Below are 18,882 nucleotides of genomic sequence, written 5' to 3'. Positions count from 1 at the left end.
TCTCATTCCTCCCCTTCCCATCCCTCCCTCCATTTCCCTTCTCTTTCCTCCCCTTCCCATCCACCCCCCTCATCTCTCCCCATTCTTCTTACCCCTTATCTCTTTTCTCTCTCGTTTCCCTACTCATCCCGCTCATCTTTTCCCTCCCTCCCTCCCTCCCTCACCTACCCTTACCACCTCATTTCCTACCCCTTCATTGCCTACCTACCCACCCCCTGCCTCCTTCCTCCAGTCCCTCTCCCCTTTCCTTCCTTTTCTTTTCGCTCCCTCTTACCGATGTCCTTTTACTTCCTCCCCCCCTCCTTCTTTTCCATCACCTTCTCACTCAGCCACCTCCTCTCCCCTCCCCTCCCCCTACCCATCGCTCTCCCTTTCCCTGTTCCCCTCTTCCCCCATCTCCTGCCCCTTCCGTATTTTCTGCCTCTTCCCCCCTCCCCTTCATTTTCCTGTCCCTTCCCAACCCTTTCCCCTCATTTTTCACCTCTTCCTCCTCCTCCTCCTCCTCCTCCCTCGGTATTGGGGGATTGAGATTTTTGCGCCAATCCGTCAGTGCCAGGACAAGGCCGACCTCTGCTATCGTATCATATCCCCTCTTCCCCCCCCCCTCTCTCTCTCTCTCTCTCTCTCTCTCTTTCTCTCTGGCTTGTTTGTCACATTTCTTCCCCCCCTCCCTCATCCTTTTCTCTTCCTCGTGATTTCCTTGTTTCATTTTTTTTTTGGTCTTGCTTTCCTTGTTTTCTCGTTCTCTTCACGTCTTCTGCACATTCTCGCCCATTCATCATCTTTCCTCCTCCATTACCGTCTCTCTCTCTCTCTCTCTCTCTCTCTCTCTCTCTCTCTCTCTCTCTCTCTCTCTCTCTCTCTCTCTCTCTCTCTCTCTCTCTCATTTTTAGCTGCGGGAAGATCTCTAAGAGCGGCCTTGTCCGTCTGTCACTTTTATTTATTGAACGTGGCACTTCTGTAACCTTCAGCGACCTTTCAGTAACAGAGCCCCATATTAGGGCCCTGAAGTTCCCCCTTATACTTTGTACTTTTGAACTAGTTATTTTTGTATAGGCTTTCCATAGTCCTTGGTCGCCAGCTCAGATAGCGTTTTATTTATTTTGTACTTTCTGGTCCAATGCCATATCGTCATAGTTACCCCTCATAGCACGTAGTTTTCTATGAGTTGACAGGAAAAAGTTTGTTAAGAGATGACGAAAAGTACTTCGTTTTTTTTAGGTGACTGTGAAAGTAATGTACGTAGTTTTTTTGAGAGGTGAAAATAAAGAATACTTAGTTTTTTAAAAGTTACAGATTAATAGAGAATTGTCATCATAGTGAAGGATTTAATGGATACTATTTTTAACCTCTTCACTTCGAGAGGTCCTTTTCAAATCCAATGTGCCTGATCCCTGGTGTTTGTGTCGCTTCTTTTAGTTACATTTTTATTGTAGTTGGTTTGGTTCCATCTTCTTATAATTTCCCTCGTGATTTTGGTACTGGTGGTGTCATTTTCTCTCATTTTCCCTTTTAGTTTGGTACTGGTGGTGTCATTCCCATTTTCCCTTTGGTTTGGTACTGGTGGTGTCATTTTCTCTCATTTTCCCTGTGGTCTGGTAACGGTGGTGTCATTTTCTCGCATTTTCCCTGTGGTTTGGTACTGGTGGTGTCATTTTTTCTCATTTTCCCTTTAGTTGGTACCGGTGGTGTCATTTACCCTCATTTTCCTTGTGGTTGGGTACTGCTGGAGTCATATTCTCGTGTCACTTTCCCTCTGGCTTTGTGGTTATGGTGTCAGAAGGTGCCACATCTCTACCATTCTCCCTCTGAAAGTGAAGTGAAACTGTGAAAGGGTTACTTAGTCGTGTAGAGGAATATACAACACACGTCACTAATAAATGAATGGGTGGATGGATATATAGATAAATGGATAGAGATATACTGATAGATGAATAGACGGATAGGTGATACTGCTGTAAACGCATATATAATTGTGTATATAGACAGACAAACAGATAGATGGATAAATAGATGGATATCGATTGAAATGAATAAAAAATAAATCGACACCTGCGAACCATCACACCTGTCCCCACAACTGCAGCCTTGTTCCTATACTTTAGCACCTGCTCAGAACATATGCATATTCTTGATTAATGGCTCAGCTGTTCAAACACCTGTTGCCCTTTTCCTGCCTGTTTACCTTAGTATATGTGGGATCTCACCTGCCTTCACACCTGCCCGCACCCTTTCACACCTGTCTATCCCTTATCTTGACACATGCTTACACATCTGTAGTCTCCAATTTATATACAGACCCACATGATTTTCGGTACCGTGTTATTGTTGTGGCCTCAGACTTCTTTGAACGTGAACTCAGTTGACTGCAGGATGAAGATGCCTTTCTGTCCATCATCCACCTTCCTGGGGTTAGGGATGGAGTTGAGGGACGTTTGTATATCGATGTCACTGCGAGAAGGCGTCCCTCTCCAGCACCTCAGTTACGTGTGATAAAGATCTTTGAAATATATAGTCACCATGTGGAAGTCCTCCCTAAAATTGAGTAAGATAATATGGCCGTAACAGGGATAAATAAAAGAAAATATATCTTAAGGATGAAGAGGTAATTTGCCAAAAAATGCCCTCTTACGGTTTCCATCCCTCCAAATGTTAGTAAGGACCTAAAACTAAGACAGCATTGCATTAATGTGGGAAATACTGCAGACAGATTCGTTTGCTGTACATCACATATATCACGAAGTGCGAGTATTAGAGTTTCTGAAGTAATACTAAATTGGACCTTGCTTTAGTGAGGCCACACCTGGATTGTGAAGTGCAGTTTTGGTGTTCGTCGTCTAGTTATAATCTTCTCTGTAACAAACATCCTCGAAAGGACCAGTAGCATTGTTTCTGTTTCCTTTCCTTTGTACCTTTTTGTATTCCCATCTACTCCTTACACACCTGCCAGCCTCCCACACATGTCTACTCCCACCTGGCGTACACCTGTTAATAATCAATACCCTTTTACGTGGACTCACCTGGGAGATGCGGAAAACACTCACTTTGGTAGCTTCATCTGTTGCCGGGGAGAGAGAGAGAGAGAGAGAGAGAGAGAGAGAGAGAGAGAGAGAGAGAGAGAGAGAGAGAGATGTACAAAGGAGAGAAGTGAATGAATGAATGAAGAACAGTTGAAGGAAGAGAAAGGAAGGAAATGAAGAGGAGAAAGAGGAAGGGGGGGGGAGGAAGGATGATGATGATGATGATGATGATGATGATTAAGTAATGAGATAAGTTTGATGTATGGAGGAGGATTGATATTCAGGTGGAGAGAGTATAGACTGAGATAGGAATGAAGAAAAATAAGAAAAGGAAGAGAGAGAGAGAGAGAGAGAGATTTGACGATTCTTGGTTTAGACAAAAAAATAAAATGATGAAGTGAGCGAGAAAGATGGAGGACGGAACTCATAAACTAAAATAAATGACTCGAACAGTGAGAATATATGACAGAATTATGCAATATATTTTAAAGCGAACGTTTGGAAAAGGGGACCGATAGTGTGCTAATAACTACTACTACTACTACCACTGCCACTACCACTACCGCTACTACTGGTTATTTTATTATGACATTATTCATGTTGTGGTTATTATTATTAGTATTGTTATTTTTAGTAGTAGTAGTAAAATAATAATAACAGTAGTAGTACCGGTAGTATCAGACCTATGAGCCATATTCCAGGTGGCGTGGGATGCCAAGTAGCACGTCTTCCTTAGCGATTTATTTTACATATTGCATCTTGACATTCTCATTTATATTAGTAGTTTCTCTTTAATCTGTACGTATTTTTATCCCTGCCATGCAATAGGATACAGAGGTTAGATTTGCAGAATAATTCGCTGAGGAAAATGTACTCTCAAATGCCACATAGATTACAACCCTGTGACCTCAGAACCTCACCTTGAAGAAGCCTTGTTGGTGTGAGGTCAGGGGGTCAGGGCTGAAGGTGGAGGTCAGGTTCAAGGTCGAAGTCAAGGTCAAGAAGGTCAAGCTGCAATAAGGGGTCAGTAGGATGAATGTAAATAAGACGTTCATAGTCACCAGTGGGTAATATGGGTGGCAGGAGAACACAGAAAGGCCTTTACGGTTTTCTGTATTATTGAAACATGTTGAACTGCATAAAAGTCTATCATGTTTTCCTTTCCCACCCATTATTGATAGATAGATAGAGATTGTGTGTGTGTGTGTGTGTGTGTGCCGCTACAACGAAAGGATCTCCATGCATCTCTGTTCTCACGATCTTCCCCGCCAGTTCCTCAACCCGCCCCCCCCTTCCCTTCCTCATCTTCCTCATAAATATCCCCCACCTTTTCCTCCCTCCTCACTCTTGCATTGCTTCTTCGTTATATTTTACATCTTATTTACGTCTCTTCTTTGTACCTCCTCATTCATGATCTTCGTTTCCTTTGCACCCCATATTTATACACGTTCATTGCTCGGTGTCTTAAAGCATAGTCAAACATTCCGAACACACACACACACACACACACACACACACACACACACACACACACACACACACACACACACACACACACACACACACACACACACACACACACACACACACACATTATGATAGGGGGGAAAACGAAAACCTGATGGCTGCTTTTGTTCTTCGTTTTCTTTTCTTTGCCATCAGCAGGTTAGGATGTCACCTGATTTTATCGATGTGTCTTTTTTATTTGTCTATTTGTATCCATCTTTCCGAATACGCGTTTTTTTATTTGACTCTGTCTTGCTTTCCCAGCCTGACTATCTCTCAGTCTGCTTTACTGTGTACGTAGAAGCATCCATCTGCTCGACTATGTACCTGCACTTGATGTCTGTCTGTCCGTGTCTCCAGAAATGCGGATAAAAATTAAGGAGACAATTAAAACGGAACTTTATGGAGACGTTCCTGTTCATAAAAAGCTGAAGTGGCGAAAGTGTGTCAGAATGCATGGACACATCATGGGCTAGATTAAAAACAATAAAAATCTGCTTTAAGTTGACGTAGGAAATACGAGAATGTCGTTTATTGTACTGTATTTACTTTATATTTATTTACAAAGTCGACCTCATAAATTATACCCTTTATTGATTGGTCAACGAAGCGAGCAGTTACATGGATCAGTGTGACTAGAATTGGACAAAAAGTATTATAAAGTGAACTAAGATTGGATAAGAGATGGATAACCAAGTACTCACCAACTCCTCCACTCCATACCACAGGATCAGAAGCAGTAGCAGGCCTTCCAGTACCGGTACCTGCAGAGATAAAGATAAATAGATAGGTAGATGGATAGAGGAGATAAACAGACAGCTGTGTGTGTGTGTGTGTGTGTGTGTGTGTGTGTGTGTGTGTGTGTGTGTGTGTGTGCATAGGAATTCATTATATACCTTGATACTTTAACTCCTTTGAAACTCATATCTTTGTGCAAATACGAAGGCCTGCTATTAGAAAAAAATAATAATAATAATTCCAACGTATCTGTCATCCACGCAGGGTAGTTTAATGCCAAAAGATCCCTCCCAAGCTTAATAAAATCGTCTGGCGTTAACAGAATTGATATTTTTTAAGTTCTGTGAAAAATGGTGCTTATTATATTGAACTGACCTAGACGATTTGTTTAGCTGAGAGGAAATTTGGGAGTCAGAATGGTAGCACTTTATTCTTGATGATGCATTTTTTTATTTGATTCTGGCTACTGATGTGCATTTTTTTAAAAGTATCTCAGCCATATTGCAAGACATCTAAGTAAACACAAACCACCCTTACCTTCATCGTTAGGAGCCAGTTTTAATTTTGTCAGTTTAGTCAGTTGTCTTCCCCAGGTGTCTTGAACCACTCCATACCTCCCTCTCTGCACTTCACACCTTTCCTTCCTCCTCCTTATATCCTTCTTTCTCCTTCCTTCCTTCCCTATGCGCACACTACACCTCCCTCTCCTTCACTTCCACTCTCCTACCCTCTCTGTCCTTCCCTCCTTTTGTCTGTCGTTCTGTCCTTCCTTCTCTCTCCTTCCCTCCTCCTCTCCTGCCCTCCACCCAGCAACCTCCACCCGCACTGAGCATTGTGTGTGCCAGATGTGTGGGGGATGAGGAGCGACAAGTGTTCTTCACAGGACCCCCATACACCTGTGACGGACGATGGATTGTGTTCAGCTCCTGTGTGTGTGTGTGTGTGTGTGTGTGTGTGTGTGTGTGTGTGTGTGTGTGTGTGTGTGTGTGTGTAAAAGCTATTCGTTGTTTCTGAAGTAATAGATTGTTACACACAGAACGTCGATTTTGATTTTTGCTTGGCTGTTATTTTCTGCCTTATTTTCTCTGACCTCGTGAAGTGTGTTAGTTAGTTAGCGTGAACTCTGACAAAATGCGCCGTACTTTACTTCATTAGTGACGATATGGCAAGACGATGGACTTAGAAGCCTTTTGAAAGTCGACACTCTCGTCTGAACCACATCGTCTCTTGTTACTCTAATTGTCTTGCAAAAAAAAATGTCAGTGAAAGAGGTTTAGGTCATTACCGTGCGTGAAGTTCAACGTTGAATATGTATTGTTTACCATTTCACTCCCATGTGGCGTCATTTTTACTGCCAGACGATTTTATTCATTCACAAAAAGACCGTAAATGGAATACTCACCCGTCACCTATTTCTCGTTTAAACTTAACGCAGACAGGCTACTTCCATAGAGTTTTATTCAGCAGGAGGAAAGGCATCTCGTGTGGAAGGCTATATCTAACACCTACAATTCCCAGAATCTCTCTTAAGCTGTCTGAAAGCCTCTCTGAAAGTCGTAAGGATTAAAAATAAAACGTACGTCATAGGAAGGAAGGGATTAATGGATACACAGATAAGTTAGGTCACGCTTTTAAGCAGAAAATAATCTTCTTATGATTGAAAGAATAAAATTTGAAAAGACGTCGTCCCACTGAAGATAATATTGGTCTCTCTCTCTCTCTCTCTCTCTCTCTCTCTCTCTCTCTCTCTCTCTCTCTCTCTCTCTCTCTCATTTTTCATTCAAGGCGTAGCATTCTGGAGAGTGTTATCGTTGAAGGACAAATAGGAATGGGTATAAAAGGGCAATGTTTATTTATTATTTAGATTCTTTATTCACCATTCATTAGAAGTCCCGAAATTATGAAGAACTGTATTGCTGAAGGCCAAGCAGGAAGGGTACTAGAAATTAAAGATATATACTGATGCTCACATAGGACAAAAATTATCGTAGTGAGTACAGTTATACAGTAAGGGAACACAGTATTACGTAAAAAAGTAAAACAAATACAGAAGATAAACATACATAATAAATGGGTATTTGTAGGCGTTACCCACACAGAAAGAAAGAGAACTGCCTGGCCGCGTTGCAGAGAAAATGTTTAACGTTAGCAAAGTTCGCAGACTGGACTAAGGTGTATTGTATTCCAAGATGCTGCAGTATGTATTTTTCTGTAAAGTATGATTGTATTTCCTCATCTCCAAATCAACACATTAAAGAAAGCGTTTTTTTTTTTTTTTTCTTCGGCGATGGCATTACCTTAATTAACACCGTCAGGCGATTTTAAACTGCTAAGGGGAGATTAATATATATATATTTTTTTTTATTCAAAGAAGAGGTAAAGGGAGATTGTTTTTTTTTTTTTAATTCAAAGAAGAGGTAAAGGGAGATTGTTTTTTTTTTTTTTTTTAATTCAAAGAAGGTGGTAAAGGGAGATTGTTTCCAACGCATCTAGCTGGACAGGCGTATCCAAAAAATTACCAAAATCGACTTGTGTTAGCCAGAATAAAATGGAAGAGGTAAAATCATAATGAAGGGATTAATGGTCAACTCAATCACGGACAAGTCTTTTAGGCTGTTATGCTATTTATAATATTGTGTATACTATGATAAGGACAGTAAACTCCCATTCAGAAGAGCTAATATAACGACAAAGGCATGGTTTCGTGTGTGTGTGTGTGTGTGTGTGTGTGTGTGTGTGTGTGCCGGCCGGACAAGGAAACTCCAAGCAGGAAAGTGTGTGCGCGTGTGCTTTTGAGAGAAGGCATAAGGGCGCAAATCACTCACAGCCACGTCACATACACAGAAACAAACACACGCACACACACCCTAAGGCCCTACAGTTTCCTCTCCCTCACCCTTCCTCGTCACCCTTTCGTCGTCTGCAGTCGCATTTCGTCCTCCCAGGGTGCTTGATTCGTTATTAGTGCCAACTTTTTCGTCGCCTAGATCTTCATTTGCCTGCTGAATAATCGTCGTCTGTATATTCTATTTTTTTCTGTCGTCTGCAAAATCGTCCACTATTTCTTTTAGTTTATCGTCGTCTGCTCAATTGTCGTCTGGTTCTTCTTGATTATCCTCGTCGTCTTTTTGTTTTTATCTTACTTCGTGTTTGTCGTTTGCCAGAGCTTTGTCGCGTAATAGTGCATCGTCATCTGCTATTTTCAGATCATTGTCACCAGCTGATTCATCGTCATTTGTTGCTACGTTGGTAATTATCTAATCGTTATCTGCCGCTTCACTGTTCTTTGCAGGATCACCATCTGCTTATTCATCGTCGTTAACTAATACATAATCCTCAATTTCACCACTGGATAGTATTTTAAATTTTCCACTGTTCGTTCATTTTCACTGTAAAATATCCCACTCACATGTGTGCCTTCATTTTTTATCCTTGCTTATTCATGATCACTTCCCATTCACTCCAGTAGCGCCACATATGCACAGTTCATCATCGCTAGCTCCTCATTTTCGCCCATAGGGTCATTATCACCACCACCTCCTCATTTTCTACGCCAGTCACTCCCTCTCACTGCTAGCGCCTCATTTTCGCTCAGTCATAGTCACCGCTGTATCTTCTTAATCACCTTCAGTCAGTCACCTTCATTGTCCCTCAAGCCCCGTGACCTTACCTCCCTTCAGCGTCTCCTTCACCCAGGTCACCACAAGGGCGTCTCCAGATGGCCAGAGGGCGACTAAGAGATGGTAGGTGACGTGTGTGTGTGTGTGTGTGTGTGTGTGTGTATGTGTGTGTGTGTGTGTGTGTATGTGTGTGTGTGTGTGTGTGTGTGTGTGTGTGTGTGTGTGTGTGGATTTCACAGTGCCGTCAGCTGTTCAAAACGAAACATCAGCATTGTGGGAAAGTTGCTGCTTATTCAGGTGACACAACACTTTCTGCCTTACTTGGACCCTCTTTAGATACGAGTGGAGAGGGACCATGTAAGGAGAGAGAGAGAGAGAGAGAGAGAGAGAGAGAGGAGAAGTGGGGGAGAGGGAGGGGAGGTTGGGAGGATGGAGAGAGGATGGAAGGTGAAGTAGGGAGATGGGGGAGGGAAGGAAATAGCGGAGTTAGATGTTCTTTAAGAGTGTATCCTCACCATAAACGCACTAATTCATTCATTAATCTCTAAGATGTTACTATTCCTGGATTCAACCCACCCCATATAATTAATACTTTAGTGTGTAATAGGGTGGTGGTGATGATGATGATGAGGAAGAGGGGGAGGAGGAGGAGGACGGTGAGGATGATGTAAGTTTGCTTCGGTCTTGCCAGTAAGGTGATGTGTACTAATCAGTGTTAAGGAGAGCCTGGATTAGATAACACTGATCTCAGGTGGTCTCAGGTGTATGAATGAGAGTTGGGTTTTACGTGTAGAGATAAGGAACTGCCCTGATGTGAAAAATAAATATGTAGCCTGTATAAGAAATCCAGTTTTAATCTACATTTTTTTTTTTTAAGTTGTGGATCTCTTTGTATCTTCGTATCATGGAAAACAATATATATAAAAAATGGGAGTGAAGTCTATATTACCATTGTTTAAGTGTGTTTGCGGTGAAATATTTCGATAACCTCACCGTCAGAGTTGTGGTCACGCGTATGGTTTATCCCCTGCATGTCATTTTCAAAAGCGTTCTCCAACTGATATTTTTTTTATCATATCAAGCAAGTCAATAAAGATGGTAATATTTCTTTATAAATGCAAAATCCTGTGTGTGTGTGTGTGTGTGTGTGTGTGTGTGTGTGTGTATTCGTAAATCGTTGCATATATTCTGACATTACCGTTTTTTTCTTTTTATTGTATACTGTTTTATAGAGAAGGAACTGTTTCATCTTCGTTATCATGACCTTTTTCTTTACCCAACTTTGAAAATAATGTTGTTGAAGGACCCACCAGTTTTTGTAAGTTTGCATAGTAACCCTAGTGATCAAGTTTATCAGTTAAGATCCATTGACGCTGAGTGACAAGCGATAAAGTTAATGGCGGGCGGAAAGAATACAAAGCCCCCCCTCTCTCTCTCTCACACACACACACACACACACACACACACACACACACACACACACACACACACACACACACACACACACACACCTTCCGTCCTCAGCCAAAGACATCCTGGAGGCCTCGAACAAACCATCCGCTGAGTGGCTTTGGTAGATTTCGTAACACCTCATCCATAGCGATTTATTCTCTGTATTACTTCGTATTGCCTTCTTGAATGCTAGTAATGCCATCTGTGTCCATATAAAAGCAATATAAATGAGATACAAGATAATGATAAGGTATAATCAGGCTAAGTAAACAGATAATGTATTTTCGTTCGATTCAGAGGGTAATACAGTTTTTTCCTTCATAGGTAACGACACCAGTGCCTGTATTCTCGTGTCTTAAGGAGATTCCCTAATACCTTTTGCTTAGCGATTTATTTTTGAATATGTCTGGGTAATATCCTCTGGTACGTTATTTATGCAGACTATGGCGATATTGAAAGGATTAACAGCACAGAAGAGGGCAGTAAGATGCAGTAAATAAATTAAATCGGGTACGAAAAAGTGTTAGGGAGCTTCCTTAACCAACGAGAATACAAGCCTTTGTCCATAGATCGGTTACCTGCAATATTGGAAGGATTTTATAGCATAGAAGAGGACAGTAAGGTGCAGTAAACAAAATAAATCGCCTAGAAAAAGATGTTAAGGAGGGACCCAGGTAGATTGGTCACCTGTCCTCATATATTCCGGACCGTATGGGCCTAGACGCGGGTCCTTACTCTCCGATGGGGTTATGGGATTGGATGTTACCTTTAATTTACCGTGTAGCACCTTGCGATCTGCATTACACCTGTCTTAACCCCCTCCACCTCCACGTCAGGTGTGAATGGGTGTAGGTGTGATAAGGTGGATGTGGATGTAGTGATGTGGGAGGTTGAGTGTGAATATGATGTTGTGTGGTGTGGATGTGTTGTGTGGGTGGGTGTGGTGTGGATGTGTTGTGTGGGTGGGTGTGGTGTGGATGTGTTGTGTGGGTGGGTGTGGTGTGGATGTGTGGGTGGGTGTCGTGTGGGTGTCCTGGTTGCAGTGAAGGGGGTGAGGTAATATACTACACCTATCTTCCTCCACGACATCAGGTGTCAGTGGGCGGGTGTGGTGTGGGCGTGTGGTGGGTGTGGGCTTGACGGTGTGTGGGCGGGTGGGTGTGGGCGTGCTGGTACTCACTCTCATCACCATCACTGTCATCGCCACACACAAGCCTGCTTACAGCGGTATGTACTGTAATAAAGGTTTTAAATCTCTCTCTCTCTCTCTCTCTCTCTCTCTCTCTCTCTCTCTCTCTCTCTCTCTCTCTCTCTCTCTCTCTCTCTCTCTCTCTCTCTCGCGTTTAAGTCATGTTTGATTTGTAATGGGAAACGGAAGTTCACCGTATATTTTTCCTCTTCTGCTTGTCACTTTCCTCTGCTGGCTAATATCTTTAAGCCGAGAGAGGCCTTGTATTTTTTCTTTGGTGTTGTGAGTCAGCGAGGAGGTGGACGAACATGCCCTACTTAAGTGTGAAGTTGTCGCTCTCCATAGCCCTTTAGCATGATGATTTTTTTTTTTTTTTTGACTTACGAACAGCGATTTTACGCAGTTTACAGGAGGCATCGTGTAAGAATATTAAAAACAGTTTTATTGAATGTTGCTCCAAGAGTCCCTTCCTAGGTTGAATGAAATCAGCAGATGGTTGCAAAAAAAAAGAGTTGGTTGTCGTCGTGCTGAAGGAATTAATACCATCCATCCATGAGAGAGAGAGAGAGAGAGAGTCTTTACCTCATTCGATTAAATTTGTGCCAGAACGATTTGTGTGTGTGTGTGTGTGTGTGTGTGTGTGTGTGTGTGTGTGTGTGTGTGTGTGTGTGTGTGTTCGTTTGGTAATTATCATAGGCTGATGTCAAATTATTACTATGAGTATTTCTAGCCTACCTTAAAATTTTGCAAGTGAGAAATAGGTTTATGATGATGATGATAATGCTTGTACACGTAATTAGTCACCTCCATCATCTTCATCATCATCATCAACATCATCGTGAAACTCTCCTCCCCTCCAGAATTCTTACAACGTTCCCTTCAAGGACCTATGCCGCCCGACGACCCGGAGTTATTGACGTACATAAGGGAACAGGTAGGGGTCCATAGTCACGGGTTGGGTGTTGGTAGAGCTGGGGGTCTTTATAAACTCAAACATTTCCATATAAAACAAGAAGCAGTTAGGTTTCTTAAGAATTATTTTAGCATATACAGAGACATGATCGTATTTGCTGCACAGGTAATGACAGGATAATCAATGGGTCATAGGTGTGGCTATTAACCTTACCAATACGATACCCTACCTGTATTATTTATATCATTGCTAGCTCCTGGCGGCTTAATGTAGGTCAGGGGACACTTTTCGAGCTGGAGATGTTAGTTAAGGTGCGGTGCTGCAGAGGGACCCCTTTCATGTGTTGGCACAGATATAACCCGGTGGTTCAGCTGCTTGGGTACGCAAACGTCCTTCATTTAATTCCCTGTCCCCCGAAAGGAGTAGTGGACTGCAGGAGAAGGGTAGCTGTAACCTGCAGTCCACTGGGTTCACATTTCAGAAGAGCCTGGGGTTGCAATTACCACAACTACTACAATTAAGATGCACTGAGAAGTATAAAATGAATCGTCTGGTATAGCAACAACAACTCTGAAAGCTTGAATCAGACAGTTTGGTGTATAACGATATAATTAGTGATGATAGTGCTCCTGGTGTTGGTAGTAGTAGTAGTAGTAATAGTAGTAGTAGTAGTTGTTGTTGATATAGTAGGTGTTGTATCAATAGTAACAGTAGTAGTAATTGTTGTTGTAATAGTATTAAAAGTAGTAGTAGTTGTAGTGACTGAAATAGATCTCTCTCTCTCTCTCTCTCTCTCTCTCTCTCTCTCTCTCTCTCTCTCTCTCCTCTTCTCTTCTCTTCTCTTCTCTTCTCTTGCAGGTGCTGATCCCCCCGTCCACCATGCCATACAACTTACTAGGGTCAAGCAACACGGCCAATCTTAAGGTGGAGAGGAGTGAAGCCTTCTACAACACCACACTGAGGACCATCTTTAAGAACAAGGTGAGAGAGAGAGAGAGAGAGAGAGAGAGAGAGATGGTGGGATAATTTGTGTGTGTGTGTGTGTGTGTGTGTGTTTTGGGGGGAGGGGGAAAGAATAGAATATTTAGATTCAGTTCAATCTCCTCTTATGAAAAATGTCATATCATTTTTCAAGGACAGTTGTGCATGCGTCATCTAGTGGTGTATATAAGGTTAAGAGAAGTGCTGTGCCCATGAATTTGAATCCTGAAGAAGTGACTGGATTTTTTTTTTTTTTCTGTAATGCCCTACGTCACGAAGGGCGAAGACCATGGATCGGGAGGTTCATTCCTGACCTAAATATAGTCAGACCTTAAATAATCTAACTTCTAGCCCTGGATAACTTCCTACCTATCACAACACAACCCACCTTAAGCTAACCGAACCTGATCCAACCGACGCGAACCAAGCCTAACCCAATCTGTCGTTACCATACCTAACCCAATCCAACCCAACCCAACATCCCAACACACAGACCAATGGCTTCTTCGTGGAGGCGGGGGCGCTAGACGGTGAGGGCATGTCGAATACCCTGTGGCTGGAGGTGGAGCAGGGGTGGAGTGGCTTGCTGGTGGAGGCTGATGCGGTGGCCTTCACTGCACTTAGGGACAAACACAGGAAGGCTTGGATGGCGCAAGTCTGTCTCGCCCCTCACCCGTACCCCTCCAAGGTGAGATGGCGGGTGGAAAGAAAAGTTTTTACCTGTAATTCGGACAGGTGAGTAAAATATCTGTTACCAAAAATAAAATGAATCTGAGTCATTGTAATGGGAGCTGATAACCTCTTCAGTACATAACGCCTTTCGTAAATTGTATAACGCCTAAGCTACACGATAATAAAAATAGTCATGGTACGTAAGTGATTCATGAAGGTCATCTTTAACTTCTGTTCAGAATAAAATAATTCGTCTTAACCTCAGATTAAACTTTGGTGGATATTACGGTCCTTAAGGGGAAATTACATGAAAGATACTGTATATAATGTGCATCTTAATTCTGTCCATACTACACCCTTTGTCTTTGCAGGAGATGTTCAACCAGCTGCCCCACTACTCTGGACCACTGGCTACACCTCTGGGGTTCAAGATGAGGGCTATGCATGGATTGGTGAAGTTTGCCAGTGATAGAGTGAGTGCAGAAGAGGGATAGGAGATGGAAAGAAGTGGGAGGGGCAGGAGTGAAGAGGGGAAGGGAGGAGGGGAAAGAAATTTAACGAGCGATAGACAGACAGACAGACAAACAGACAGACAGAGAGGACACAAATAGGAGAGGGAAGAAGAGACGTAAAAGTAATAGAAAAGGAAAGAGGAGAGGGAATAAGAATGGAGGTCAAAGGAGAGGGAGAGGACGAGATGAGAGAAGTGAGAGATGGGGTGTAGAGGTAATAAAGAGAAAGAACAAGAAGAATGAAAGAAAAGAGACGTAGGGAGAAGATAAAGGAAGATGAGAGGAGTTGAAGAAAAATTAACGTGGAGAGAGCAAGAGAACGGACGCAGTGGTAAAATAAGAGGAGAGATGAGAGGGAATGATTGGGGTTTGAGGATAGAAGAGAAGAGAGAAAGAAAAAATGGAAAATCAGGCTCTTGGTGATGGTGCAAGTGGTGGTGGTGAAGATAATGATGATGGTCAAAATAGTAGTAATGACGATGATGGTCAGAATAATAATAATGATGGTGATGGTCAAAATAATGGTAATGATAATGATTTATTTTATTTATTTCTACAGTTGGTTGGCAGTTCGTGGTTCCAGTTGGTTCAGTGTGTACCTCTTCAGTCCCTCCTCCTGGCTCTTGGCGTGTCGTGGGTGGACCTGCTTGTGCTAGACGTTGAGGGGGCAGAGATGGCCATCCTGGGACACCTGGACCTGCAGCGATTCAACGTGCAGGTGGGAGTTCATTTAATACGCTTGCAATAACCACTTCACTCTTAATCAGTGTTGTGTGAAGCGAAAGAGAACGGAACGAATAGATGAGCATTATTTTGGTTTTTATTGGAGTCCTGTGTGTAAAGTGTAAGGTTAACTGACTCACCGTAATGTATTTTCTTTCCTGTTTAGGTGCTGTGCGTGGAGTGGAAGAGAGAGAATGACTTGGACCGCGTATCCCGGGAGATCAGTGGAAAGGGATACGAAGAGGTGGCCAGGACTGGAGAGGACATCATTCTAATCAAACGAGGCTCCCAGTACTCTAACGTCATGCTGACCTCTGCACCAGCCCGGTAATGGTAGATGGAGATGAGTGGTAGGTGCAGGAGTACTAGTACGGTAGTAGTAGTAGTAGTAGTAGTAATGATGGTAGTAGTAGTAATGTGATGCTTACCATTTGCATGGTACTAGTGCACTGAGAAAAGTGGTATCGTTAATGTTCTATAGTAGTAGTAGTAATAGTAGTAGCAGCAGTAGTAGTAGTGGTTGTGGTGGTGGTGGTGGTGGTGTAATAATAGTAGAAAATAAAAAATTAAAAGAGGTGATGGAAATTATAGGATAGTAAAGGACCTACGCAACATTCAGCTTTTGCTAGACATTTAAGTTGTTATAGTCGATTTTTTTTCAGGACATTGGGAAGTTCTACCGGCAAAGGGTTAAAAAAAAAAAGTTGACATATTGAAAAAACATATCCGTAGTCACTCCTTCCCATCCCATCTTCCCCTAAATATCGACACGGTGACAAAAAAAAAGAAAAAAAAAACTTAACATTGTCATTGTCGACTCTTAAGAAACTACATCAGCATTTAATCTCTTATTCTCAGCCTCTTCCTACGCAACAGGGGGTGAAACTACAAGGCCTGCACCAGTCACCCGCGATGTCTATGCACAGACACACGGACACAGCACGGATTATCACAGACTCCACCGGGAAGCTATTTTGCTGCCTAAATCGGAAGGAGAAAAGTAAACTTGGAACCTTTTCTGTGCTTACTTTATTTGGGGGAGGGGGAGGGTGTACGATCGGTGTGTGTGTGTGTGTGTGTGTGTGTGTGTGTGTGTGTGTGTGTGTGTGAGAGAGAGAGAGAGAGAGAGAGGGGGGACGAGACGAGACGAAATATAAAAACAGAGAAGAGTAGAAAGGTCATAAAACAAAAACTAGCTCAAAACTACATCCAGACTGATAAATAGACAAGTTCCTCCACGTAACTGCAGCATAATGAGGACTGGGGGGAGGAGAGGCAGGGATATGAAGGAGAGAGGGAGGGGAATCATAGAGGAAGAGAAAGAGCGAAGGGGATAAAGTGGGAAAGGAGGGTATGGAGGAAGAGGTGAGGAGGGTAGGTGGTGAAAAGAATTGGAAAGGAAAGTTGAAATGGGGATGGAAGGTTTTAGTTAGAAAGGGGAAGGAGAAGGGGGGAAGGGAGGTTGGAGATGGAGAAGGAGAAGCAGGAAAGGTGAGGGGAGATGCATAAAATAGTGGGGGAAGGGAGGCATACAGGAGAAGGGAAGGGGAGTTAGTGAGAGCTGGACAGGGAATAATGACAGGAATGGGGAGAAGGAGATGGGGAGGAGATAGAATGAGGAAACAGGATATGGAGGAGGGTGGGAGAAGATAAGGATGTGCAGAAGGGGAAGGAGAGGGGAAATGGGGGGTGTAGAGGGGAAAAGAGGAACATGTAGAAAAGGAAAGAGAAAAGTGGGGAGAGGGAGAGGCGAATGGAGGCACTGGAAGCGGATCATGGAGGGGGGGAGGAAGGGGAAGAGAGGAACATGTAGAAGAGAAAATAAAGGGGGAGAGGGAGGGGAGGGGAATGGAGGTAGGGGAAGAGGATCATGGAAGAGAGGCGGAGAGGGAAGGGTCTTGTTTACCACCGATAACCAAACACGACACTGGACTGGCTGCACTTCCTGTTCCCCTCCTCCCCCAATTCTTCCCCCCTTTCCTTCCGCCTCCCCTTTCCCACTGCTTCCCCCCACTATTTCCCTTAAGTGGTAGTGTCATAGGAGGCAGTACGAACAAAAAGTACTTTCGGTTAAATGAAAGATAAATGATATTAGACATTGGCCCTATACCTTTGTCACTCTCCCTTTCCTCCCCTCGTCTTCCACCTGTTATTATTATTCTATTATTACTATTATTATTATTATATTATTATTATCATTAATATTATTATTATTATCATCAAAGGAATGGAAGGAAGACAGACAGGAGGTTGGTCAACGAGAAGAGGTTGTGAGGTAAAAAAGAAAGAAGTTTGTTAGTATTGGTGTATGGTATAGTTTTTTTTTCTTCTTTTAAGATATTTGGCTTGTTCTTGTGGCAGTTTATATACTCTTATCGAACTAAGGATGTGTCCGTGTGTATATAATGTTATTTGTGTTCTAAGGAGCTAAAGCTAAGTACTGTTGATTACCGGGTATATCCATTATGCCTCTCCTGTCTTCCCCTTCTTACCTGTTTAACACACACACACACACACACACACACACACACACACACACACACACACACACACACACACACACACACACACACACACACACACCTCTCTCATCATCATCATCATTTCTTCCACAAGGGTGCATGCCACTTTTCATCCACTTATAGTATTTGGCCTCTGAAGTTATACACACATCTCTCCTCTTATATCATACCTTCAGCATCTTAACCTTATTCCCAGTACTGCCTTTCGAGGAACTAGGATTAAACAAAAAAAAACTAGGAAAGCAAAACCATCACCTCAATGCATACTTTATACACCTGTGAGCAGATATACACGTGGGAGATATATCTAGCATCCGGGGACTGTGTGGGTATTGGTGTATGTGCGTGGTGTAGTATGAGTGGTATCTGTGACTGGTTTAGCAAGTGTGTGGTGTGATGTGGTATTATGTGAGTGGTAGGTATTTTTGGTAAGTGGTGTAGAGTGGCATTGTGTGGTGTGATAAGTGGTGTTGTGTGAGTAGATGGTCTTGTTTGGTGATGTGACTGATGCGGTGGCTGGGAAGATTTAAGATGTTTTGTGGTGATGTATTTGTAAGATAACTGGTGATATGTGGTGATGTAAAGCAAGATCAGTGGCAGCTTGTGAGTGGCATTTGTGAAGGTGACGACAGATGTGTGGTGAGGTGAGTGGTGATGTGTGGTGAGGCGAGTGATGTGTGGTGAGGTGGATGGTGATGTGTGGTGAGGTAGGTAGTGTTCCCAGACGAACCCTCAACAGTCACACATCAAGGACAGACATGTTGAGTATGGTTGAGTTCACCCCTCCCTCTGTCCTTGCCATTATCACACACACACACACACACACACACACACACACACACACACACACACACACAGATTTGGTAAAGCTGATTCTCCGACATTATGATCCCTTTAGCTGGAGGTTTTTATTCGTATTATAATATATATATATATCGCCCAGCGTTTTTATTCAGCATTTGCGAGACCTTTGGGAGTGGGGAAGTTCAATGAAGGTCGTCCGTACGTTGTGGTTGATTTTCAGGAGTTAAGTA

The 18,882-nt window shown here is 42.8% G+C and overlaps 1 protein-coding gene across 1 annotated transcript in view; it reads left to right on the top strand.

The window, feature by feature from the left end:
* Positions 1–15,657, top strand: part of LOC145404629 (uncharacterized) — a 42,748-nt gene extending 27,091 nt beyond the window's left edge. The window contains exons 2-8 of the mRNA XM_080276151.1: positions 11,429–11,508; positions 12,326–12,459; positions 13,297–13,419; positions 13,913–14,107; positions 14,463–14,564; positions 15,163–15,321; positions 15,493–15,657. Of these exons, the coding sequence (XP_080132277.1) occupies positions 11,429–11,508; positions 12,326–12,459; positions 13,297–13,419; positions 13,913–14,107; positions 14,463–14,564; positions 15,163–15,321; positions 15,493–15,657 (958 nt within the window). The remainder of the gene's footprint in view (positions 1–11,428; positions 11,509–12,325; positions 12,460–13,296; positions 13,420–13,912; positions 14,108–14,462; positions 14,565–15,162; positions 15,322–15,492) is intronic.
* The last annotated feature ends 3,225 nt before the right edge of the window (positions 15,658–18,882 follow it).

This window comes from Coenobita brevimanus, chromosome 64 (assembly GCF_032717465.1).
Source record: "Coenobita brevimanus isolate Jiangsu-jjx chromosome 64, ASM3271746v2, whole genome shotgun sequence".
In the NCBI taxonomy this organism is placed as follows: domain Eukaryota; kingdom Metazoa; phylum Arthropoda; class Malacostraca; order Decapoda; family Coenobitidae; genus Coenobita; species Coenobita brevimanus.
The sequence above is the reverse complement of the archived record's forward strand: the minus strand, read 5'-3'. Positions and strand labels throughout refer to the sequence as shown.